The 26,372-nt window shown below is 40.7% G+C and overlaps 1 protein-coding gene across 4 annotated transcripts in view; it reads right to left on the minus strand.

Annotated features, from left to right (window-relative positions):
* Positions 1-26,372, minus strand: part of afdna (afadin, adherens junction formation factor a) — a 234,439-nt gene that overhangs the window by 188,744 nt on the left and 19,323 nt on the right. For all 4 annotated transcript variants that reach the window (XM_059986542.1, XM_059986541.1, XM_059986540.1 and 1 more), the window contains exon 2: positions 10,654-10,849. In XM_059986542.1, the coding sequence (XP_059842525.1) occupies positions 10,654-10,849 (196 nt within the window). The remainder of the gene's footprint in view (positions 1-10,653; positions 10,850-26,372) is intronic.

Genomic DNA, 26,372 nt, shown 5'->3' on the forward strand with positions numbered 1-26,372 from the left:
AACACAATCTCCCCAAACTAATATCACAAACAATTATAGCATTTCTCATCAATACTTGAGTACACCATTTAAACAATCACAGTCTAAGTTCAAAAAATTATGTTAACCTCTGTGGTAATACCTTCTACAAAAGCTATTTTGAGTCAGGTGTGCAAATCAACAAGATAAGGGTGGAGGTGTGGGTTGTGGGTGTACGCTGCCCGATAAAGAAAAGACAAAAATCAGGTTACTGACAGAGCCTGCTCTTTAAGAAAGATCTGGCCACGTGTATCATGCCTCAGTCAAAACAACTTTCAGAGGAGGGGGCGTCACGTGATGACGTAGGGTCGAGACGTTGGGAATCCAGCTCCCTTATAAAAAGTAATGAAATAGGGTTTAAGTGAAGAAGAGTTAACAAATACCTACTAGTAACTATTTATAAGCAACTCAGGATTATTTTTAGATATGACTCCTAAACTGAAACAGAAGAAAGCTACTACTTCGAAAACTGCGCAAGTTGGCGGGGAAAAAGGCCTAACCGTTCCGGCGAAGCCTCGTACTCAAGTTGGATCTCCTCCCAGAGAAGTGCATGGCACTTCTGATGGTTCGGGACAGGAAGTTGTGGCAATGTCGGCAGTCTCTAAGAAGAAACGGCAAGAACAACGCACGCACGAAGAAACAAGTATGCATTAACAGATAATAACAAAACTACAAATCTCAACTACTGCTGGAAGTGAATCGGAAGTGGAATCAGATTATTTGGGAAACACATGAAGAAGAGGAGGAAAAGGAGGAGATTAAAGGAGACATAAGAGATATCTTGATATATATGATGAATGAATTAAAAGCTATAAGAACAGATATAAGAAGGATGCAGATTACACTCGATAATCTGGTGGAAAAACAAAAGAAGATGGATAATAAAGTTAAAGAGATGGAAGTAAAAATGGAAGAAAACACTGAAAGAATAGATAGAAGACAATAATCTTGCCTGGACAACAGAAAGAAAATGGATGTTGGAAAAAATAGATGCGCTTGAAAATTCTAGTAGACGAAATAATATCAAAATTGTTGGTCTTATAGAAGGTACAGAGGGAGAAAATCCAATAAAATTCTTCCAAGAATGGATTCCAAAAATTTTGTAAATGAAAGTCAAGTAATTGAAATTGAAAGAGCACACAGAGCTTTAAGACCAAAACCTCAACAAGATCAAAATCCAAGATCAATTTTGATAAAATGCTTAAGGTACCAAGATAAAGAAATGATCTTGAAGGCAGCTACTCAAGGTGCTAAAAAGAGAAATAGGCCATTGATGATAGAAGGGAAAAGAGTTTTTTTGTATCCAGACATAAGTTACAATCTTCTGAAGAGGCTTAAGGAATTTAATCCAGTGAAAAAATCTTTAGGGGAAAAGGGCTATAAGTTTTTATTGTGCTACCCAGCAAAATTGATAATTTTCCTGGATAACGAAGAAAGAAAATTTTTCGTTGATTACCAGAAAGCGGAGAAATTTGTACAAGATCTACCCGATATCCACGAGGAGGGGTAAAGAATTATAGAAATGAAGTGGACTAATGATGAAGACTGAAATAAGGTTGGACTTGACAGACATTTATAAGGAATAAGAAGAAAAAAAATAGTTGAGGAGTATTAATTGGGAGTAGAGACATTAATTATTTTCTTTTCTTTTTTTCTTCCCTAATATATTTTTTTCTTTTTTTTGCGAGGAAGCTGGAGGATGGCTGTGAGTTTTACGTGTACAATCATGGCGACTACATGACCCGTAAAATGGGGGGGGGGTAATGTTGTGTTTCTTTTTATTCGCAACATTAGTGGGGGGGTATTTTGTTTTTGTTTTTTTTCTTATATATTAGTTACCTTTCTTCTATTTTTCTTCTTTTTTGCCTGGATGGTTGGGGAGAGACACATAGCAACATGGAGAATTTTAAAGAGTTCCCAAGGTATTATGAATGATTAATTTACTTAATTTTTTAAGTTTTAATGTTAATGCACTTAATGGAACTGTGAAAAGAAAAAGAGTTTTAACATATATTAAGAAAATGAAAGGAGATATAGCTTTTCTACAAGAAACACATTTAACAGAAACAGAACATAAGAAATTAAAGAGAGATTGGGTTGGAAATGTCATTGCAGCTTCATTTAATTCAAAATCGAGAGGAGTTGCAATTTTGGTTAATAAAACTTCACCAATTAAAATACAAAATGTAGTAATTGATTCTGTGAGGAGATATGTGATTATACGTTGTCAATTTTTTTCAGAATTATGGACTCTTATGAAAATTTATGCACCAAATGAAAACGATGCAAAATTCATACAAGAAGTTTTTTTGAACTTGGCTGATGCACATAAAGACTGAAATAAGGTTGGACTTGACAGACATTTATAAGGAATAAGAAGAAAAAAAATAGTTGAGTAATGATAAAATATTAATAGGTAGAGACTTTAATTTTTGTTTAGATCCAGTTTTGGATAGGTCAACTAAAGTTGCTACAAAATCAAGAGTAATAAAACTAACTTTATTATTAATGAAAGATTTAAATCTGATTGATATATGGAGAAAAATTAATCCAAGAGAAAGAGACTATTCATTTTATTCAAATAGACATAAAACTTACTCAAGGATTGATTTTTTTTATTATCAAAAAATATTCAGGATAGAGTGAAAAGTGTGGAATATAAAGCAAGAATACTGTCAGATCATTCCCCCTTGATAATGACAATGACAATGAGGGATAAGGAGGAATCGATCTATAGATGGAGATTTAATTCAATTTTATTAAAATGTCAAGATTTTTGTGATTTTATGAAAAAAGATTCAATTTTTTTTGGATACAAATTTACATTCAGTTGAGGATAAAATTGTATTATGGGAAGCGATGAAAGCATATTTAAGGGGTCAGATTATAAGTTATACATCTAAAATTAAGGAATACATGGCAGAAATAGATCAATTGGAAAAAGATATCATAAAGTTAGAAAAAGTTAGAAAAAGAATCTCAAAGATATATGACAGAAGAAAAACAAAGACAACTTGTTAATAAAAAATTACAGTATAATACACTCCAGACATATCGTACAGAAAAAGTAATTATGAGAACAGAAATATTATGAATTAGGTGAAAGATCACATAAGATTCTTGCTTGGCAGCTGAAAACAGAACAGGCTTCTAAAACAATAAATGCAATTAGAACAAGTGCAAATAAGGTTACTTATAAACCTTTAGAAATTAATGGAACTTTAAAAAGATTTTATACTTAACTATATCAATCAGAATCACAAAATAAGATTGCTGAGATAGATAAATTTTTATCACAAATAACCCTTCCAAAATTAAATTTGGAAGAACAGAAAGGATTAGATATGGCCTTTACATTAAAAGAGGTTGAAGAAGCTTTAGGATCACCTCAGAGTAATAAATCCCCAGGAGAAGATGGTTTTCCTCCTGAATTTTATAAAAAATTTAAAGATTTATTAATTCCTCCTTTTATGGAATTAATATATCAAGTGGAAAGAATGCATAAACTCCCACAATATTTTTTAACGGCGATTATAACTGTATTGCCAAAAAAAGATAGAGATCCTTTAAAACCAACATCATATAGGCCTACTTCTTTGTTGAACACAGATTATAAAATAATAGCAAAAATTTTATCTAACAGAATATCTAAATATTTACCAAAATTAATACATATGGATCAAACAGGTTTTATTAAAAACAGACAATCAATTGATAATATAACTCGGTTACTTAGTATAATTCATTTGGCACAAAAAAGAGAGGAAACGAGTGTGGCAGTTGCTTTGGATGCAGAAAAAGCATGTTATAGTTTGGAATGGGATTTTTTATTTAAGATATTGGAAAAATATGAGTTAGGAAAATTTTTTATACAATGGATTAAAACCTTAAATACTAATCCTCAAGCTAAAGTAGTTACAAATGGTCAGATTTCAACACCATTTTGCTTAACGAGGTCAACTAGAAAAGGCTGCCCATTATCACTTGCTTTATTTGTATTGACAATAGAACTATTAGCTGAATTAATTAGCACAGATCCAGACATTGGGGCTTTCGAGTTAATCAAGAAGAATATAAAATTAATTTATTTGCTGATGATGTTTTGATTTATTTAACAAACCCATTGCAATCTTTGCAAAGACTATCTTTTAGATTGGAAGAATATGGGAAAGTATCAGGGTATAAAGTAAATTGGGATAAAAGTGAAATTTTACCCCTTACCAAAGGAAATTATAATCAATGTCGATTAGTAACTCAATTTCGATGGTCAATAAATGGGATAAAATATTTAGGTATTTGAGTTGACAATGATGTAGAAAATTTATATAAACAAAATTATTTGCCATTATTAAAAAAAAGAGGATCTTGATAAATGGATGATGTTACCAATAACATTAATAGGTAGAGTTAATGCTGTAAAAATGGATATATTTCCTAGATTGCAATATTTATTCCAAACTTTACCAATACAATTGCCTCAGAAGTTTTTTCAAGAAATGAATAAATATGTAAGGAAATTTCTTTGGAAAGGAAAGATGTCAAGAATATCATTGGAAAAATTGACAAGTAAATTGGATTTAGGAGGGTTACAAATTCCAAATTTTAAGAATTATTATAAAGCAAATCAACTTAGATTTATTGTGTCTTTTTTTGATGAAGAAAAACCGGCATGGATTAGAATAGAATTAGGTAAGATAGGAGAAAACATACCAGAAGATTTTATATATAAATGGGAACCCAAATGGATACTGGGAAAAAAAAGAATCTCCTATATTAAGATTGACTTATGGAATAAGGTAAATATGGATGATGAGATAAAGAAATCTTTATTAGCAACAAGAACTTCAATTCAAAATAGGCTTATTCCTTTTACAATGGATAATAAACTTTTACATAATTGGTTCCAAAAGGGGATTAAATATATAGGTGATTGTTTTGAAGGAGGTATATCGATGTCGTTTGATCAATTAAAAAAATAAATATAAAATATCAAACACTCTTTTCTGTTATTTTCAATTAAAGGCTTATTTACGAGAAAAGCTGGGTCAAATTATGTTGATGCCAAAACCTAGTGAAATAGAAATATTAATTCAAAAAGGAAAAATTAAAAAATTTACATCCTGTATGTACAATTTGATTCAAAAACAGACAATTAAATCAGGAATTCATAAATCAAGACAAAAATGGGAATCTGATTTGAATATTAAAATTGATGGAAAAGCTGGTCAAGATTATGCTCTGAAAGTATGATAAGTACAATAAATGTTCGACTTAGATTAGTACAATATAATTTTTACATCAATTATATATAACACCACAGAAAATAAATAGATTAAATTCAAATATGTCTGACCAATGTTTTCGATGTAATCAAGAAATTGGTACTTTTTTACATTCTACTTGGTCTTGTTTTAAAATTCAATCATTTCGGATAAATCCAACACTTTTATTGAAACAAATTACTGGAGTACAACTCCCACATGGTCTAATATTATTTTTATTAGGAGACATTGAAAGGACAATACCAAAATAAGTATCTGAAAAAATTTATAAAAATTGCATTGGCATTAGCCAAAAAAGTTATCGCAGTTACTTGGAAATCTGATTTATATTTAGCTATGGATCATTGGAATAATGAAATATATAGTTGTATTCCACTTGAAAAAATTACATACAATCTAAGAAATGAATATGATATATTTTTGAAAATTTGGCTCCCATACCTACAAAAGATAGGATTAAATACATAGGTCCTTTGAAGATAATTGGGGAAAGTAAAAGTAAAAATTAAAATTATTTTGAACTCCATGGAACATGTGGGGATCCTCCGATACGCAGGCAATCTTTCTCTTCTTTCTTTCTTTTTTTGTCTTTCTTTAGACAAGGATTAAGGGGAAGGGGGCAGGTTAATATTATTTTTTCTCTCTTACTATTTTATCATTACATTTATTCTTTGTAATTTTCTTTAAAAAAAAATTAATAAATAAATAATTTGAAAAAACAACAACAACTTTCAGAGGACGCCGGAAGAATTGTAGAGACGCATGAAGCTAGAAAAAGCTACAAAAGCTTGTGCAGTGTTTCACTGTAAGGCTAATGTAATGGCTTCTCTGTAATGTTCACTGCTGAGATAACGGTTCCTCTGTAGAAGCAATGTTTGGGTTATGGCTGGAGATAAGGACTACGGTATACATGTTAGCCAATCGGAGATTGTTGTTTGTCTTGTGTATCTGGAAGGATGTTTTTTCACGGTCTTTTGTCGAGGAGAGATGAAGACAGCTGGTAAACCACCAGAAGGAGTGGACTGGGATCTGGGAGCTCCAAAGTGAACTTTTGACTTGAGTTGGGCCCTTTTTAAAATTTTCATTACTAACCCTATATGGAGATTAAGATTCATAAAGTTCAATCATTTAATTGCATATGGTGTACTGTCTGATATTTTGCGTTGTGGGTTTATAACTGGGGGTACATTACACAGCATCCACACAAATGTGATTTCCCAGTTTGGCAGGGCCGAAGGCTGTTTCCCCTGAGACAAACATGAGCTGGGCGAGCCAGGTTTGGCCAGCATGTGTTCGTCTCAGGGAAGACAGCCTCTGGCCCCGCCAAACTGAGAAATCTCGTTTGTGTGATGCTGCGCGATGTGCTGCCTGGTTACAAATCTGAACTGCAAAATATCAGACCGTATTCTTAATTATATTCTTAATCTGAATATAGGGCTAATAAAGAAAATAAATAGAAAAAAGGGCCAATTTTAAGGAAAAAGTCAAATGTGCATGTTGGAGCTCACTGATAAGGTCATTTGTCCATCATCAACCTCCTCCATGAGTCGTTGATCTTCTGACCCTCACTCCCTGTCTACTCCATGCGGAGATAGAACCACAGAACCATAGAACACTACAGCACAGTACAGGCCCTTCAGCCCTCCATGTTGTGCCAACCCATATAATCCTAAAAAAAAGTACAAAACCCACACTACCCCATAACCCTCAATTTTTCTTTCATCTATATGCCTATCCAAGAGGCTCTTAAATACCCCTAATGTTTTAGCCTCCACCACCATCCTTGGCAAGTCATTCCAGGCACTCACAACCCTCTGTGTAAAAAACTTACCCCTGATGTCTCCCCTAAACTTCCCTCCTTTAATTTTGTACATATGCCCTCTGGTGTTTGCTATTGGTGCCCTGGGAAACAGGTACTGCCTATCCACCCGATCTATGCCTCTCATAATCTTACAGACCTCTATCAAGTCCCCTCTCATTCTTCTACGCTCCAACGAGAAAAGTCCCAGCTCTGCTAACCTTGCTTCATATGACTTGTTCTCCAAACCAGGCAACATCCTGGTAAATCTCCTCTGCACCCTCTCCATAGCTTCCACATCCTTCCTATAATGAGGTGACCAGAATTGAACACAATACTCTAAGTGCAGTCTCACCAGAAATTTGTAGAGCTGCAACATGACCTCGCTACTCTTGAACTCAATCCCCCTGTTAATGAAGCCTAGTACCCTATAGGCCTTCTTAACTACCCTATCAACCTCTGCAGCGACCTTGAGGGATGTATGGATTTGGACCCTAAGGTCCCTTTGTTCATCCACACTCTTAAATAACTGACCATTAATTCTGTACTCAGTCTTCTGGTTTGTCCTTCCAAAATGCATCACTTCACACTTGTCCGGATTGAACTCCATCTGCCATTTTTCTGCCCAACTCTGCAGTCTGTCTATATCCTCTTGTAACCTTCAACAACCTACAGCTCCATCCACAACTCCTCCAATCTTCGTGTCATCCGCAAACTTACTCACCCATCCTTCTGCCTCTACATCCAGGCCATTTATAAAAATCACAAATAGCAGGGGTCCTAGGACCGATCCCTGCGGCACTCCACTAATCACTGACCTCCAGGCAGAATACTTCCCTTCCATAACTACCCTCTGCTTTCTTCCTTGAAGCCAATTTTTTTATCCAAACAGCGAAGGTTCCACTTATCCCATTCCTCATGACTTTCTGGATGAGTCTCTCATGAGGAACCTTGTCAAATGCTTTGCTAAAGTCCATGTAGACCACATCCACTGCCCTACCCTCATCAATTTCTTTTGTTACCTCTTCAAAAAACTCAATCAGGCTCGTGAGGTATGATCTTTCCCTCACAAAGCCATGTTTACTATCCATGAGAAGACTGTACTTCTCCAAATGCTCGTAGATCCTATCCTTAAGAATCCTTTCCAGTAGTTTGCATACCACCGACATAAGATTCACCGGTCTATAGTTCCCAGGTTTCTCCCTATTACCTTTTTTAAACAAGGGAACTACATTTGCCATTCTCCAGTCCTCCCGCACTTCCCGTTACCAGTTCTCTCCACATGCATCTTCCCTTTTCATCTCTCGCTGACAAAAGACAGCCAAATCTCTACTCCTAGACTCACAAGAAAGAACATCCCACTCATTGGCTAACATACATTTCAAAGACCCCATTATCTCTAGTCATAACCCAAACATTGCTGCTACAGAGAAACCATTACTTATCAGTGGAACATTACAGAGCAGCCATTACATTAGCAGTGAAACCTTATAGCGCATTACAAGAATTTCTAAAGACCTGAGTGTTCATCAGCTCACAGTAAGAGAAACTGTCTGCAAATGGACGAACTTCAGTACTGCTGCTACTCTCCCTAGGCGTGGGCACCCTGCTAAGATCACACCAAAAGCACAGCGTGCAATGCTGAAGGTGGTGAAAAGAACCTGCAACAAGAAAAAGACCTGCAGAAATTTCTAGAACTTCCTAGTCTCTGTTCATGTGCCCATTATAATAAAAACACTGAAACCACTACTCTTCAAAAAAAAACCATTGCTGCACAAGTTTGCAAAAGACCACCTGATGTTCCACAACCTTTCAGAGACAATGTTCTATGGACAGATGAGACAAAACTTGAACTTACAGGCAGAATCGCACACCACTATGTCTGAAGGATAAAGGGCACTGCACACCAACATCAAAATCTCACCCCAGTGTGAAGCATGGTGGAAGGAGTATCATGGTTTGGGGCTGCTTTGCTGCCTCAGGGCCTGGACAGCTTGCAATTGTTCAAAGAATAATGAATTCAAAATTGTATCAAGATATTTTTACGGGAGAATGTCAGGGTAGTGATCTGTCACCTGAAGTTTAATAGAAGTTGGATGATGCAACAATGATCAGAAACACAAGAGTAAACAACAATGATTTAAAAAGAAATTCATGTTTTGGAGTGGCTTATTAGGGTGATTTTTGGGTTTAGGTCATTCAACAAGCCAAGTCAGAGTTCAGACCTTAATGAATTCTGATGCTGTGACATGACCTGAAGAAATGAATTGACTTTATTTCTTACATCCTTCACATACATGGGTAAAAATCTTTATGTCTCCATCTAAATGTGCAATCATAGTAATTTATAATAAATATAAGTCAGTGTAATATAGAGTACACTTAAATAAATGTGAGCTCATCAGTCTGATGGCCTGGTGGAAGCAGCTGTCCCAGACCCTGTTGGTCCTGGCTTTAATGCTGTTGTACCACTTCCCAATTTTGAGCAGCTGGAATAGTTTGTGGTTGGGATGGCCTGGGTTCCCAATGGTCCTACAGGCCCTTTTTACACACCTGTCCTTGTAAATGTCCTGAATCATGGGAATTTCTCAGCTACAGATGCGCTGGGCTGTCCGCACCACTCTCTGCAGAGTACTGCGATTAAAGGAGGTACAGTTCCATACCAGACAGTGATGCAGCCAATCAGGATGCTCTCAATTGTGCTCATGTAGACACTTCTTAGGATTCAGGGGCCCATACCAAACATCCTCAACTGTCCGAGGTGCAAGAGGTACTATTGTGTCTTTTTCCACCACACAGCTGGCAGCTGGTGTGCAGAGATCACATGAACTCCTCGGTGATGTGGATGCTGAGGAACTTGAAGCTGTTTACCCTCTCAACCCCAGATCCGTTGATGTCAATAGGGATTAGTCCATCTCCAATCCTCCTGTAATCCACAACAGCTCCTTTGTTTTTGCGACATTGAGGAAGAGGTTGTTTTCTTGACACCACTGTGTCAGAGAGATGGCTTTCTTCCCTGTAGGCCACCTCATTATTGTCTGAGATAAGGCTGAGGGCTGTTCATGCAAGGTATCCCAGAAATATTGATGAACTGAAACAGTTTTGTATGGAAGAATGGTCTAAAACTTCCCCTCATTGTTGTGTAAGTCTGATCAGCAACTACAGGAAATGTTTGGTGGAGGTTATTGCTGCTAAAGAAAGTTCAACTAGATTTAAATACAAGGTTTTACATACTTTTTCCAGCCTGGACTGTGAATGATTAAACATGTTCAATAAAGGCATGAATGGTACAATTGTTTGTGTGTTATTAGTTTAGGCAGATTGTGTTTATTATTGTGACTAAGATGAAGATCAGACTACTTTTTACAAGTAATGCAGAAAACCAAGTATTTGCAAAAGGTTCAGAAACTTTTTCTTACAACTGTATCTGCAACATCAAAACACACTAAAGCCTCTGTCCTTTAGAAATCTTAAAGTAACAAATCCAGAATCATGACATAACTACTCTAATGTGGTAAGAATCTGCACATTTAGAAAAACTTCTATGAAACTTACCACCACTAACGTGCACTTCATAAAGTGAGTATCTAGGTGAGGACAACATCCGCATGTCTGGCCGGAATTTCTCTGCAAGAGTTTCTATGACATCTTGTGTTGTGGCTGTGCTGGACACCCTGATGCACTTTGTTGCAAAGTTTCCAGCTACTTTGTCTTGAAAATAAAATCTCATCACACCATGGAACTCCAAATCCTAGGAAATTAAAAATGAAAAATTAGTAAATATAAATTACATCTTAAGTATAAAGCCAGGCATCAAATTATAAAAGAAAGACATTGAGCAAATTAGAACTCCATTCTTTCATGTTTTCCCTTAAAAACAAAATCACGTTAAGCAATACTGACTTCTTTAAAGTCCATTGATATCTTTTTAATAATCTGGATTTAAAACTCTACAGTTACATCCCTTCATCTACGAAGATACTCCTGCAATGTGTTGATGCCAATTATGAGGGGCGGCTCATTGTATGATGTGTTGAACTGTGTCCACAACTCTGTAGTCGTGATGCATTAAGTTACATGTTTTCGATGGGGCATGGCAAACTTAGTCCTATAGAAGCAGAGGCGCTGGTGCACTTTCTTGGCTGTATCATCTACATGGCTGAACCGGGACAGGCTACTATATATTAGCATAACCTGCCTATCGTCTTACACCCCAGTCTACTGATCACTTTGGATCCTTTCTCAGCATTCCTCTTTATACTGGCCATCTCGGCTATGCATACTGCTCTGATTCAATTTAAAATATCAACAATTCCCTTCCTTCCACAGGTGCTACCCAACTCAGAATACTGCAGATTGTTTGTTCTCCAGGTTACAGCATTTGCAGTCTCATCTGAGGCTCCTAACTGTATAACCTACAGGCAGTGAATGCTTCATTTTGTGAGGATACATACTGTACATAACTTGGATAATTACGATTCAAAATGTACATCATGTCTTGGCTGAGAATTTAGGTGTACTTACCAGTAAATTTGCTGACCATACAATTGTGTAGTAGATACTGCAATGACAATTGTGAAAGAATACAGAGGGACATCATCAGTTGGAAAGTTGAGTGAAGTGATAATAGATGGAATATATTCCAGACAATGGTGAGGTAATGCTTTAAGGGAAGCCAAATATTAACAGCACTGAAATTGCATAAATGGCAATGATCTTGGGAATGTTAATGTACAGATGGATCTTAGGTGTACATGGAGTATTGAGCAGTTTTGGGTCCCTTATCTACAAAAGGATATGTTGGCATTGGTGGGGACCAAAGGAGGTTCATTTGAATGATTCCAGGAATGAAAGTGTTAATGTATAAGGCTCTGATGGCTCTGTGTCAGTATGGGGGGGGGGGGGGGGGGTGGTGAATAACACTGAAATCTATCAAATATTGAAAGGCCCAGATAGACTGGACATGGAGGCAATGTCTCCTCTAGTGTGGGAGTCTTAGACCAGAGAGCAAAGTCTCAGAGTATAGGGACATTACTTTAGAAGAGAGATGAGGAATCTCCTTAACCAGAGGATGGTAAGTCTGTGGAATTCATTGCCACAAATGGCTGGGGAGGCCAAGTCATTGCGTACATTTAAAATTTGAAGTTGATAGGTTCTTGATTAGTAGGAGCTTTAAAGATTATGGGGCGAAGGCAGAGAATGGGGTTCACAGCAACAAAAATCAGCGATGATAAAATGGCCTAATTCTGCTCCTTGGTCTTATGGTCTGAAAATAGCCACTCAGGTGAAAAGAATACAGCAGGCAGCATTTGCCATGCTTGCCTTCATAGGTGAAGACTTTTGAATCTGACACCACACGAAGTATTGTACTGTTGGCCCTCCTTGTCCTTGAGGGATTGGTTCCGGGACTCCTGGTGGATACCAGAAAACATGGATGCTCAAGTCCCTTATTCAACCTGTCTCAATGTGGTGGGTCTTAGGACCCAGCAGAACCCCAGACCTTATTTCACCTGTCTCAGTGCGGTGGACATTACGACCCGGTGTCAGACCTCTGAATTCGCAGTGCTTCTGTTCACGAAAATAATCACGATCACGATTGAAAATGAAGTGGAAATAATAAAGCGATCGGAAAGAGGTGAAACACCATCGGTCATTGTAAAAGCGTTAGGCTACGTCGGTCAACAATCGGAACAATTTTAAAAGGATAAAATGAGAAAGGCCCTGCCCCGATGAAAGCTACAATTATTACTAAGCAACGCAGTGGTTTAATTATTGGGTTTTGGGTTTTTGATCCTCCACATCAACCCGGCACGAATGGAGAGTGCACTCGAAAGCGGTCTGTCACTGACTCCCGAGCCCGGCACTGAAACATACATTCTTAAGTGTTTTATATGCATAGAAAGGTAAAGTATATATACTATGTACTAAGACAAACATTTGACTAACTGACACTTAATAATACCCAATGTACCTGATCTGACTTATTTAGTAAGAGAACTTCCGATTTTTTCAAACCCGATCCACAATAACCCAAGCATCTCCTCCTGTATACTTTAAATCATCTCTAGAATACTTATAATACCTAATACATTGTAAATGCTATGTAAAATAGTTGTTATACTGCATTGTTTAGGGAATTATGACAAGAAAAGAAAGTCTGTACATGCTCGAACAACAAGTGCTGGAAGAGCACTCCCGGGTTTTCTCAATTTGTGGTTGGTTGAATTCGCAGATGCAGAACTCACAGATAAGGAGGACCGATTGCATATAGTTCTAGTCACCACACTACAGGAAGGATATGGCAACAACGGAGAAGTGCTGAAGAGATTCACCAGGTTGTTGTGTGGAATTGAGGGCTGTAGTTAAAGTGAGATTGGATAGGCTGGATTTATTTTTTTTTAATTGGTATGCAGAATGCTAAGGGATGATCTTAAAAGGTTTATAAGATTATGAATGATGGATAGGTTAAATAGTTTTCCCTATTGTGGGGGAGGAAAAAACTAGGAGGTTCAACATCCAATTATTTCCATGGCTGTGGTTATATGGAAAGGACTTTGAGAGTAAGTGCTAAGGCAGCTAGAGCATTTAAAAGGCATTTGGATGAGTACTTGAATAGAAAAGGAACAGAAGAGTTCACTGGGTTGCCTTCTAGAAAAGAAGGGTCTTCTTGATAGGAGATGTTGGACACTTTGGGTTTGTGCTCCTTGGAAGCTTGTGAAAGAAAAGTGACCTTATTTAAACACATGCGATCAGTCGGGGTAGGGACTGTAGGTTGAGTATAGGGGCATTTCCACTGATGGAAGAGTGACAAACACGGGGGACGGGGGGTGGTTGGCAAATGGTCTGTGAATGCAGGATGGATCATTTGGAACCGAGGACAGTGAGATTTTCTTCTCAGAAAGTGGTGAGTCTCTAGGGTTATTGGGCCCTGCGAATGGTGGGGGCCATTTCATCGGATGGATTTGGTGGAAAATGGATAAATGGATAAATATAAATGAGAGGCAATGATTACGTGAATAGTCAGAGGCTTTGCCCCAGGGCTGAAATGGTTAACAAGAGAGGGCATATTTTTAAGGTGCTTGGAAGTAGGTACAGAGGAGATGTTAGGGGTAAGTTTTTTTAATGCAGTGGTGAGTGAGTGGAACGGGCTGCCGGCGGCGGCGGCAGAAACAATAGGGTCTTTTAAGAGACTCCTGGATGGCTACACGGAGCTTAGAATTATAGAGGGCTATGGGTAAAGCCCAGGTAGTTCTATGGTAGATCAGCACAGCTTTGTGGGCTGAAGGACCTGTATTGTGCTGTAGGTTTTCTATGTTTCTAATTAGCTTAGACAGGCATCATGGTATGGACAAACTGGGTTTCTTCTGTACTATACAATTTTATGACCATTACTTTAGGACTTTCATGCTGATTAAATGCAATTTAGATTAATTCATTAAAAAATCATTAGTGGACTCACATTACTCAACCAAACAACCACAAGCTGTAAATCTTAATCACACCAGCAGGCCATTTGGATTCTAAAATCCACCATGAGACAATGCTTTGAATTAAGGCAATCTTAGGTCCTACAGTCCACAATGTAAAATGACTAAAGCAAAAAGTAATAAAAACTTGATAGTTGCCAAGTTATCCAAGTTACTTTTCACATCTTCATTAACACTTTCAGTTGGCATATGCTTATATGAATTACCATTACCACCACCTTACCTGTTATAACAAGATCTGTTAAGACAGTAGCACAAACAGTTGTGCCACCTTGCTGTCTTATTTATTTGTTGATGACAAATCAAATGATTTTAAAAAAGTTTGTTCTTACTGTTGTGTAAGGCTTTCCACAATCCCATTCTCTCTTTAGGATAAGAAATGCATTAATCTCAGTGCAGAACTGGAAAATGCTGCGCATCTTTGTTTTTTTTTGTTTTAAAACTAAATAATCAATAAATGAAAGGTTTACAGTTGTCTGAAAAGGATAAAAGCAGAGCTATGGAACTGAAATTTCTCTGACTATGAACAGAAGGTGAAAACCTACAGTATTATAAACCAAGAGTCCTGACGAAGGGTCTCGGCCCGAAACGTCAACAGCGCTTCTCCCTATAGATGCTGCCTAGCCTGTTGTGTTCTACCAGCATTTTGTGTATGTTGTATTATAAACAGTTTCTTCCATAAAACTGGACAATGGAATTGGTAATTGAAATAGTTATAAAAAGCACGTGCAAATGAAACATTTCAATATAACATCAGTAAAACAGAATAAATGCAAGTGTGCATTAAGTGAAAGGGTAAAAATGTAATATATTATTGAGCCAAGGAAGATGCTGCAACTAAAACTACAAATTAACCATATGTCAGGAAATTTATGGATGACACCAAGATTGGGGGCTGCAGTGGAGAGCAGGAAAGTCCAAAGTTTGTAGCGAGAGCTGGACCAGCTGGAAAAACTGGTTGAAAATGATAGATGGTAAATTTAATACAGAGAAGTGTGAGGTGTTGCACTTTGGGAGAACAAACCAGGGTAGGACTTTCACAGCAGACAGTAGGGCACTGAGGAGCATGGTGCAACAAAGGGATCTGAAAATACAGATCCGTATATCCTTGAAAGTGGCTTCACAGATAAAGTTGTATAGAGAGCTTTTGCCATAGTACTTTCATAAATCACAGCATGAATACAGGAGTTGGGATGTCAAGCTGAAGTTGTACAAGACATTGGTGAGGCCTAATTTGGAGCACTGTGTGCGCAGCTCTGGTCACCTACCGACAGGAAAGGTGGAATAGTGAGAAAATTTACAAAGATATTGCTGGGGCTTGAGGACCTGAGTTAAGGAAAGTTGAATAAATTAGGACTTCATTGAATTGACTTGCTTACTTACATCCTTCACATACATGAGTGCAAATCTTTATGTTACGCTTTTGTCAAAATGCGCAATTTATAGTAATTTGTAATAAATAGTATGAAGAACAGGACAGTCAATATAGCATAGAAATACAATTGTATCAGCATGAATTAATCAGTTTGATGGCCTGGTGGAAGAAGCTGTCCCGGATAGGTCCTGGCTTTTATGCTGCAGTACCGTTTCCCAGATGGCAGCAGCTGGAACAATTTGTGGTTGGGGTGCCCTAGAGCGTAGGAGAATTAGGGGAGAATTGATGGAGGGATACAAAGTTTAAGGTACAGATAGGGAAAATACAAGCAGGACTTTTTGCCATTGAGGTTGGGTGAGACTAGAACTAGAAGTTACTGGTTAAGAGTCAAAGGTGGAATATTCAAGGAGAAGCTGAGGGGAAAATCTTCAGTCAGAGGGTACAAGAATGTGGATCAAGCTGTTAGCGGAAGTTGTGGTGGATGCAGCTTCAATTTCAACTTCCAAGAGAAATTTGGATAAGTACGTGGATGTTGGTGGTATGGAGGGTTCAAGATCAGGTGTGCGAAAATGGGATTAGGCAGAATAACAGTTCAGCGCTCAGATGAAGGGCCTGTTTCTGTACTCTATGACCATCACTATGACTAATTCTCAGTTATTCTGATTTAACGTTTGACAAAAAAAGATTAGAACTTAGAACGTAGCAATCTACAGCACATTACAGGCACTTCAGCCCACAATGTTGTTCCGACCAGGTAATTTACTCTAGGAATGCCTGGAATTTCCCTCCCCCATAGCACTCTATTTTTCAAAGCTCCATGCACCTAAGAGTCACTTAACAGACCCTATTATATCCACATCTACCACCGCTGCTGGCAGTACATACCATGCACCCATCACTGTGAAAAACTTACAGCTTACGTCCCCCTTGTACCTACTTCCAAGCACCTTAAAACTATGCCCCTCGTGTTAGCCATTTCAGCCACGGGAAAAAGCCTCTGGCTTTCCATGTGATCAATGCCTCTATCATCTTTTACACCTCTATCAGGTCGCCTCTCATTTTCTGTCAATCCAAGGAGAAGAGGCCAAATTCATTCAACCTATTCTCATAAGGCATGCTCTCCAATCCAGGCAACATCCTTGTAAATCTCCTCCACACTCTTTCTATAGTATCCATATCCTTCCTGTAGTAAGGTAACCAAAACTGAATGCAGTAGTCCAAGTGGGGCATGATCAAAGTTTTGTATAGCTGTAACATTACCTCATGGTTCTTGAACTCAATCCCACAGTTGAAGGCCATCAGACCATACACATTCTTAAAAACACTAAGCTGTGCAGCAGTTTGAGTATCCTATGGACACAGACCCCCAAGATCTTGTTGATCCTTCACACTGCCAAGAGTCTTACCATTAATATTACATAACGGTCTTCAAATTTGATCTACCGAAATGAAACACTCCACATTACAAAAACTTTTCTCTAGAGCCGGGTTTCCAGCCTTAATACCATGGAGCCCTAGCATTAACCGAGGGATCTGTGGACCCCAGTTGGAAACCTCCGCTCTATACTGTTCATTATTGTAAAAATGGTGCTTAATTTATGCTTTTTTCTTGTATACACTGCTGCAAGATTTGCTTTATAAAACATGCTAAAAGAATGCCAGATTCTGCCTATCTGAATGCAGAACCATCACCTCTGGCTCCAACAACTTTTCCTCTAGTTCTATACATTAGTCTGCTTGTTAGATTACCCATTTTTTTCGGGAGAAAATAAAAGCTACAGATGCTAGAATCTTGCTCAATGTAGATAAAGGGTCTCAACTCAAAATACTGACTGCCTATTTCCCTCCAAAGATGCCTACCTGACCGAGTCCTTCCAGCAGCTTTTTTTTTTAAAATAAGTCAATTTTATCCTGCTCATTTAGTAATATCTGGCAAACCAGAGCGCATTTTTATTTCAAATGCACACCTTTCAAATTTTGTTGTAGTATATCGTGTACTTGGATTTATATAAAAACAAATACAAGAATAATCAGCCTAATTTCTGAATCACAGTTCAGCCCCTACTTGCAATAGTTTGTGCACTTCACAGATTTACAAGTAGTATCAGAATCCATTCTAATGCTACTAACTTCACTTTTGCCCACTGTTTCAGTCTATAGACTATTAGCTTCATACTCTTAACTAAGGCAACTACATTTCTCCAAGTTTACTACAATGTAGTTCGTCTTAGTTTCGGACTTGCAGGTTTCAGTTCGAATTACCAATTTAATTCTTGCAAAGGTAGTAGTTTGTCAATTTTCAAATGGCGAATTATCCTTTACTATCCGAACAATAGTGAGCAGCTCAAGAACAGAAATCTCTTAAAAAGAAAACTACTGGTAGTGGGATACCACAGAAGAATTTGAGACTTTTGAATGGAAATGAGATGAAAAAAGCCAAAACATAAAAATGGCAATTGGAGATTCTGAAATGGAGTGATTGATAGAGAGACAATATACGCCACCAATCTATTCTCTTCACGCTCAACTCAATGAATTTTTTTCAATAAACCAAATCAAAATAGGCTCAACCATTTTCAAAACGTTTTGCTAAGCCAAGATGAAAAATTTGAGAAATACAAACATTTTTTCAAGTCCAACATAAATTTTGAACCTACTACAAGTAATTTGAAATGGACTATTGTTCAACTATTCCATTAGTCTTCCTCCAACTTCCTACAGCTGATTCAATAGAAACCAGCTGCACCAGTTGCCAAAACAAGCCCCACACACAAATTATTCCTAAGTACGTGGGAGTAACTTGGCAATCAAATTGCATTCTTTCAGTCTTGTGGTAAATAGCTCATTATGCAAGTTTATATTAACATTTAAGTGTTACAGCCTTGAAGTAGCCACATTTAATTTCTCTATCTCACTTCATGCTACCTTTCCCCTCACCTCCAACACTAACTGGCCTGCCCAATTATAATTAGATAATAACATTAAAGACAAGAGTCATGCACAAATTTGGTCCGTGCAGCAGTTTTTATGCTGTTATGCATGTTTGAAAGACGTTTTATTGTTCAAGAAATTTTTTGTACACAAAAAAATCACTGACTCTTCATGTTTGCATTCCAAATAATAAACCTGTTAGACCCATTGAAAATTTTACACAATTTATGATTTAAGCAGCCATTGTTGCAAATAGCTTCTTGCACATTTGCATGCTAGTTGTTTTAGGTATCAGTGTTTATCCTCTGAAGAGTGAGATCAAGATGCTACTCAATCTTCACAGTGTTGAAAGCAGATTTGAGCGAGGTCAATTGGAACCACAAAATGGCAAATACAACTCAAAAAACAAAGTGTTGTGATAACCCACTTTCCAGCGCACTCGAACCGGCTCACAAAATGGTGCCAGGCCTTCTTCACCAGCAAGGGGAAAAGCCCGCGCACAGGAAGGGACTGTGAATATGCGCCCCCTACAGCCTTCCCGCCCCCATCTGCGTGTCATTATTCCAGCGCTGTGTGCAGCACACCGCTACAATTGGTGACCCCGATGGCTCAAACGATATTTGGACTGAAGATGAACAACGTTCATGCAGTTTCTTTAAAACTGCCAAGCTTCTGGACGCTGCAACCTCACCTATGGTTCCAACAAACAGAAGTCCAATTCCACATTCAGCAGATAACCTCTGATTCCACACATTACTATTACGTGGTGAGCTCCCTCGACCAGGAGACAGCCGTCATACAGTCACCCCCAGAGGACAGCAAAGTCACCCTGTACACATCAGACTTCCAATATAACTCGGAGTCCTGCCATGTGCAGAAGTTCGCTGATGACACGGCCATAGTGGGGTGTGTCAGGAGTGGTCAGGAGGAAGAGTATAGGAAACTGATACAGGACTTCGTGATATGGTGCAACTCAAACTACCTGCGTCTCAATATCACCAAGGAGATGGTGGTGGACTTTAGGAGACCTAGGCCTCATATGGAGCCAGTGATCATTAATGGAGAATGTGTGGAGCAGGTTAAGACATACAAGTATCTGGGAGTGCAGTTAGACGAGAAGCTAGACTGGACTGCCAACACAGATGTCCTGTGCAGGAAAGCACAGAGTCGACTGTACTTCCTCAGAAGGCTGGCGTCATTCAATGTTTGTAGTGAGATGCTGAAGATGTTCTATCGGTCAGTTGTGGAGAGTGCTCTCTTCTTTGTGGTGGCGTGCTGGGGAGGCAGCATTAAGAAGGGGGACACCTCACGTCTTAATAAGCTGGTAAGGAAGGCGGGCTCTGTCGTGGGCACAGAACTGGAGAGTATGATATCGGTGGCAAGAGCGGAGGGCGCCGAGTAGGCTACGGTCAATCATGGAAAACCCTGAACATCCTCTGCACAGCACCATCCAGAGACAGAGAAGCAGCTTCAGTGGCAGGTTGTTGTCAATGCATTGCTCCTCAGACAGGATGAAGAGATCATTACTCCCCAACGCCATTCGGCTCTACAATTCAACCACCAGGGGCAAGACATGTTAAAGTGCCGGGGTTAGGACTGAGCTTAAGTTACCACTCTAGTAAACTATTTAAGAACTTATTAAAAGCTATTTATTAATGCTTTTTGGGAGGGTGATTTTAGATGCATATCATATTTATACTGAGTTAAATACTGTATGTAATTAGTTTTGCTACAATAAGTGTATGGGACACTGGAAAAATGTTGAATTTCCCCTTGGGGATGAATAAAGTATCTATCTATCTATCTAAATACACAGCATTCAAAGCCCTGCTCATAAGGACTTTTGGACTCTCACGGCACGAGCGAGCTGCCCATTTACTGCACCTGGATGGTTTGGGAGACAGGCCGCCGTCGGCATTAATGAACGAAATGCTGACCCTAGCTGAAGGACCCAAGCCCTGCCTCATGTTTGAGCAGGCATTCCTAGAGCAGCTGCCTGAGGACATATGCCTACTGCTGACCGACGCGGATTTCAGCAATCCCCGGAAGGTGGCGGCCCAGGCAGATGTGCTGTGGAAAGCCAAGAAGGAGAGTGGGACATCCATCGTACAGATCACCAAGCCACCCGCCCAACAGCAAACCAGACCAGGCCCGGCAGCAAAGCCCACAAAACCCAGAGGCAGGAATGCAGAGGCCAACGAGCAATGGTGCTTCTACCACCAGCAGTGGGGCACAGAAGCCCACCCTGCAACTTCCTGGGAAACGCCAGGGCCAGCCGCCGCTGGTGGTTACGGCAGTTGGCCATCAGGATAGCCTCTTGTATGCCAGGGACAAACAGTCGGGACACCGCTTTTTGGTCGACACCAGAGCCAAGATCAGCGTCTTACCTCCGACGAGTTATGACACCCGCAACAGAGAACTGGGACCCACCCCGAGGGCTGCAAATGGCAGCACAATACGGACCTACGGCACCCGTACGGTGCGGCTACAGTTCGGCTCCAGCCGGTTCACATGGGACTTCACACTGGCCGCCGTGGCCCAACCACTCCTGGGGGCAGATTTTTTGCAAGTTCACAGCCTGCTGGTTGACCTGCAAGGGAAGAGACTAGTCCACGCCAGGACTTTTCAGACATTCTCCCTGGGTGAAGCCAGTTGACAGCCCCACACCTGGACTCCATCATGCTGTCCGACAACAAATTCACCAGAGTCCTGGCAGATTACCCATCAGTTCTGGCACCGCAGTTCACGGCAGCCATGCCCAGACACGGAGTACAGCACCACATCTTGACCCAGGGACCACCCCTCCACGCCCGTGCTCGAAGGCTTCCCCCGGACAAGCTCCGACTGGCGAAGGAGGAGTTCAAGAGGATGGAGGAATTGGGGATCATACGGCGGTCCAACAGTCTCCCCCATGCACATGGTGCCCAAAGCAACCAGGGGGCTAGAGACCATGCGGCGACTACCGCAGACTGAACGAGGCTACAACACCGGACCGCTACCCTATGCCGCGCATTCAGGACTTTGCAGCAAACCTGCATGGTGCACAGATCTTTTCCAAGGTAGACCTCGTCCGGGGATACCATCAAATCCCGATGCATCCGGACAACATCCCCAAAACAGCACTCATTACTCCATTCGGCCTTTTCAAATTCCTCTAAATGCCATTCAGCCTAAAGAATGCCACATAGACGTTCCAGCGGCTCATGGACGTGGTGGGACGTGACCTGGACTTTGCATCCATCTATTTGGACAACATCTTCATAGCCAGCAGTCGTCAGGAGCATCTGTCCCACCTCCGTCAACTCTACACCCGACTAAGTGAATATGGCCTAACAATCAACCTGGCCAAATGCCAGTTCGGACTCGACACCATCGACTTCCTGGGCCACAGGATTACTAGACGGGGCAACCCCTCTGCCCACCAAGGTAAACGTGGTCCGCCACTTCCCCCTACCCAACACACTGCAGGGATTTGTGGGTGTGGTGAATTTCTACCACCATTTACTCCTCTCAGTAGCCCAAATCATGCGACCCCTGTTCACCCTGATGTCGGTTAAGGGCAAGGACGTTACCTGGGACGAAGAGGCTGCAGCAGCTTTCGTTAAAACCAAAGAAGCCTTGGCAAATGCCGCGATGCTAGTACACCCCAGAACAGACGTCCCTACCGCCCTCACAGTGGACACATCCAACACAGCAGTCGGTGGAGTGCTGGAACAACTCATCAAGTGTCGCTGGCAACCCCTGGTGTTCTTCAGCAAACACCTACGACCACCCGAACTCTTTTGACCAGGAGCTGTTGGCACTATACCTAGCAATCCGGCATTTCAGGTACTTCTTAGAAGGTAGGCCCTTCACCGCGTTCATGGACCACAAACCGCTTACCTTTGCGCTCACGAAGGCGTCCAATCCTTGGTTGTCCCGCCAGCAGCGACATCTGTCCTGCATCTCCAAATACAAGACGGACATCCGGCATGTCTCAGGAAAGGACATTGTGGCAGATGCACTATCCAGACCTACCATCCAGGCCCTGTTCCGAGGGGTGGACTATGCAGCGCTGGCAGAGGCACAGGCAGACAATGAGATCTCTAGTTACAGAACTTCAATCTCCAGTTTGCAGCTCCAAGTCGGCCCAGGTGAGAGGACCCTACTGTGTGACGTAGCTACTGGCCAACCTCACCCCATCATCCTGGCAGCCTGGCGGCAGAGAGTTTTCAACTCCATTCACAACTTAGCCCACCCCTCCATCAGGATAAACATCCGGATAGTCTCCAACAGGTTCGTTTGGCACGGACTCCGCAAGCAGGTCAATGAATGGGCCAAAACGTGCATGCGGTGCCAAACAGCCAAGGTGCAGCAGCACACCAAAGCTCTACCGCAGCAGTTCCACCCCACCTGCCGGCGTTTCGACCACATTCATGTGGATATCGTGGGGCCCCTGCCAGTGTCGCGAGGAGCGCGGCACCTCCTAACTATCGTAGACCGGTTCACAAGATGGCCAGAGGCAGTCCCGCTCGACAACACCTCCAAATCCTGCGCCCGAGCACTGATTGCAACCTGGGTATCTCGCTTTGGTGTACTGGCCCAAATTACCTCCGACAGAGGCGCCAAGTTCACCTCCAGCCTGTGGTCAGCTATAGCCAGCCTTTTGGGAACACAGCTACACCACACAACTGCCTACCACCCACAATCCAACGGACTAGTGGAGCGTTTCCACCGTCACCTGAAGTCGGCTCTCATGGCCCACCTGAGAGGACCTAACTGGGTGGAAGAGCTTCCCTGGGTCCTGCTCGGAATCCACACGGCGCCCAAAGAGGATCTTCACACCTCGTCGGCCGACTTGGTGTACGGCACTCCCCTGGTCATCCCAGGAGAATTCATACCAGTCCCAAGGGGGCAAGAGGAAGAACCCGCAGCAGTCCTGGACAGACTACGTGAGAAGCTCAGTAATCTAGCCCCCATACCCACTTCACAGCATGGACAGAGTCCAACCTGCATACCCAAAGACCTACAGCATTGTAAGTTTGTTTTTGTATGACGGGGCGGACATCGGGCACCGCTGCAGCTGCCCTACGAGGGGCCGTTTAAGGTGATCAGGAACAACGGGTCCATGTTCATGCTGGACATTGTGGTGGTTTTCACAGCGGACCGACTCAAACCGGCCCATGTGGACTTGGCGCAGCCAGTCGGAGCTCAAGCACCGCGGCACAGAGGCAAACCTCCTAAACAGAGGCCGACTCAGACTGTGGACATTGGGGGGGGGTGGGTTATGTGGTGACCCACTTTCCAGCGCATTCGAACTGGCTCACAAAATGGCGCGCGCTGACAGAGAGGCCGGCCCCAAAAAGGGCGCCAGGCCTTCTTCACCAGCAAGGGGAAAATCCCGCGCGCAGGAAAGGACTGTGAATATGCGCCTCTTATAGCCTTCCCGCCCGGGGAGGGCGGAAACGGTAAGGCTTAAAAGCGAGGCCGCAAAGTTTGAATAAATCTTTTACACAACTGCAACTCATTGTCTGTGTGTCGTTATTCCAGCGCTGTGTGTAGCACACTGCTACAGTGCTGCCTTTAAGGAAGAAATGGTTCAAAAAGGTTGAGGCAAAACCATAACTCATTTTATCTCAAGAGAGGTATAGATATCCCGTTTTTCAAAAGTTCGCTTTACGCCATTTCACTTTGACAAAAGACCTACATTAGTACCTGTTTTCACTAACCAAAAGAAATCCTAGGAGGATTTTCACTTTTACGAAAAAAGGCGGAAAGTGAAAATAATGTTCGTTTGTTTTGCAGCAAGCCATTATCAAGGCAGCGCACACCCCAAGCAGCGAGAGTGGTGAAAATAGCATTCAGCATTGTTCTGCAGCAAGCACATTATAGAGACAGCATGCACCCAAGCATAGAAAAATGCGTGAACCTTCCAGTGTGCTCACCGTCTTCTGGATTCTGGTAAGTGAAACTACACTGTACATACATTATTTCTACTTTATGTAGGCTGTGTATTTATCATATCATTCCTGCTTTTACTATATGTTAGTGTTATTTTAGATTTTATGTGTTATTTGGTATGATTTGGTAGGTTATTTTTTCGGTCTGGGAATGCTCAAAAATTTTTCCCATATAAATTAATGGTAATTGCTTCTTCACTTTACGCCATTTCGGTTTACGAAAGGTTTCATAGGGACGCTCTACTTTTGGATAGCAGGAGAAGCCTATATAACAGATAAAGCTAGTGTCTTCATTGACAAGATTGGAAATACCTGCAAGAGTCAAGCCAATAAGGAAGAGTGAAGCAAAAATGAGAACTTGCACAGATTACAGGTGCTCTGGTATTAAATGAGCATGTTACATTTTTCTTCTCTAAAAGGGGTAATTTTAAATTAACAATAAAGCAAGCGACACATAAGACACCAATTAAAAAGTAATAGCTGGGAAGTACTAGAAAATTTGTTTTGATCTTTAAGAAACAATAGAACCATAGAACGTTATAGAACAAAAGCAGGCCTTTTGGCCCTTCTTGGCTGTGACGAACTATTTTTCTGCCTAGTCCCACTGACCTGCCCCTGGACCATATCCCTCCATACACCTCTCATCCATGTATCTGTCCAAGTTTTTCTTAAATGTTAAAAGTGAGTCCACATTTACTACTTCATCTGGCAACTCATTCCACGCTCCCACCACTCTCTGTGTGAAGAAGAACCCCCCACAATGTTCCCTTTAAATTTTTTCTCCTTCACCCTTAACCCATGTCCTCTGGTTTTTTCTCTCCCCTAACCTCAGTGGAAAAAGCCTGCTTACATTCAGTCTATCTATACCGGGGGTCGGCAACCTGCGGCTCCCGAGCCATTTGTGGCTCTTTCACCTCTGTGCTGCGGCTCCCTGTGGCTTTGGGAAATAATTGGTCAGTATTTAATTAAAATGTATTTTATGTTAGTTTGTTAGCTTTTGAAATGTAATTCTAAATTTGAAGATTATGGTGATCTTGTACAATCTAAGTGTGGCGACACATTTCCTCACAATTAGCCAGCATTCCGGCTAAGGGAGATAGCCTACGGGGGTTTGTGAGTACGCGTCTTTTGCAGCATCCGCGCCCACGGGGATGGGTTGAGGGAGGCTTAAAAGCAAGGCTGTTTAGTTCGAATAAAGTTACCTTTGACTGCAGTCTTTATTTTAGCGCTGCGTGTAGCGCTACACGCTACAACGTGTTTTTTATCGCTATTAATATACATTAATATTTTTCTACAGCCAATGCCTGACACCCGCCAGTGCGCGCTTTCTTTTAATTCTTCGATCCAAGGTAGGCTACCTATGTAGTAACCTTCAACCCAACGTCTTTTTTTCGGAGTTCAAAATGTTTTTGTTGCATGCAGAAATGTAATTTCGTTTTCTCTGCAGGAGTTCATCAATTTCAAAAATGCAACACATTATAGTTTGTTTATACATAGCATAAAGGCAAAAAAAACCCGTTGTATGCAGTGTTATTTCATTTT

The sequence above is a fragment of the Hypanus sabinus genome, chromosome 12 (assembly GCF_030144855.1).
Source record: "Hypanus sabinus isolate sHypSab1 chromosome 12, sHypSab1.hap1, whole genome shotgun sequence".
NCBI classification, from domain to species: Eukaryota; Metazoa; Chordata; class Chondrichthyes; order Myliobatiformes; family Dasyatidae; genus Hypanus; species Hypanus sabinus.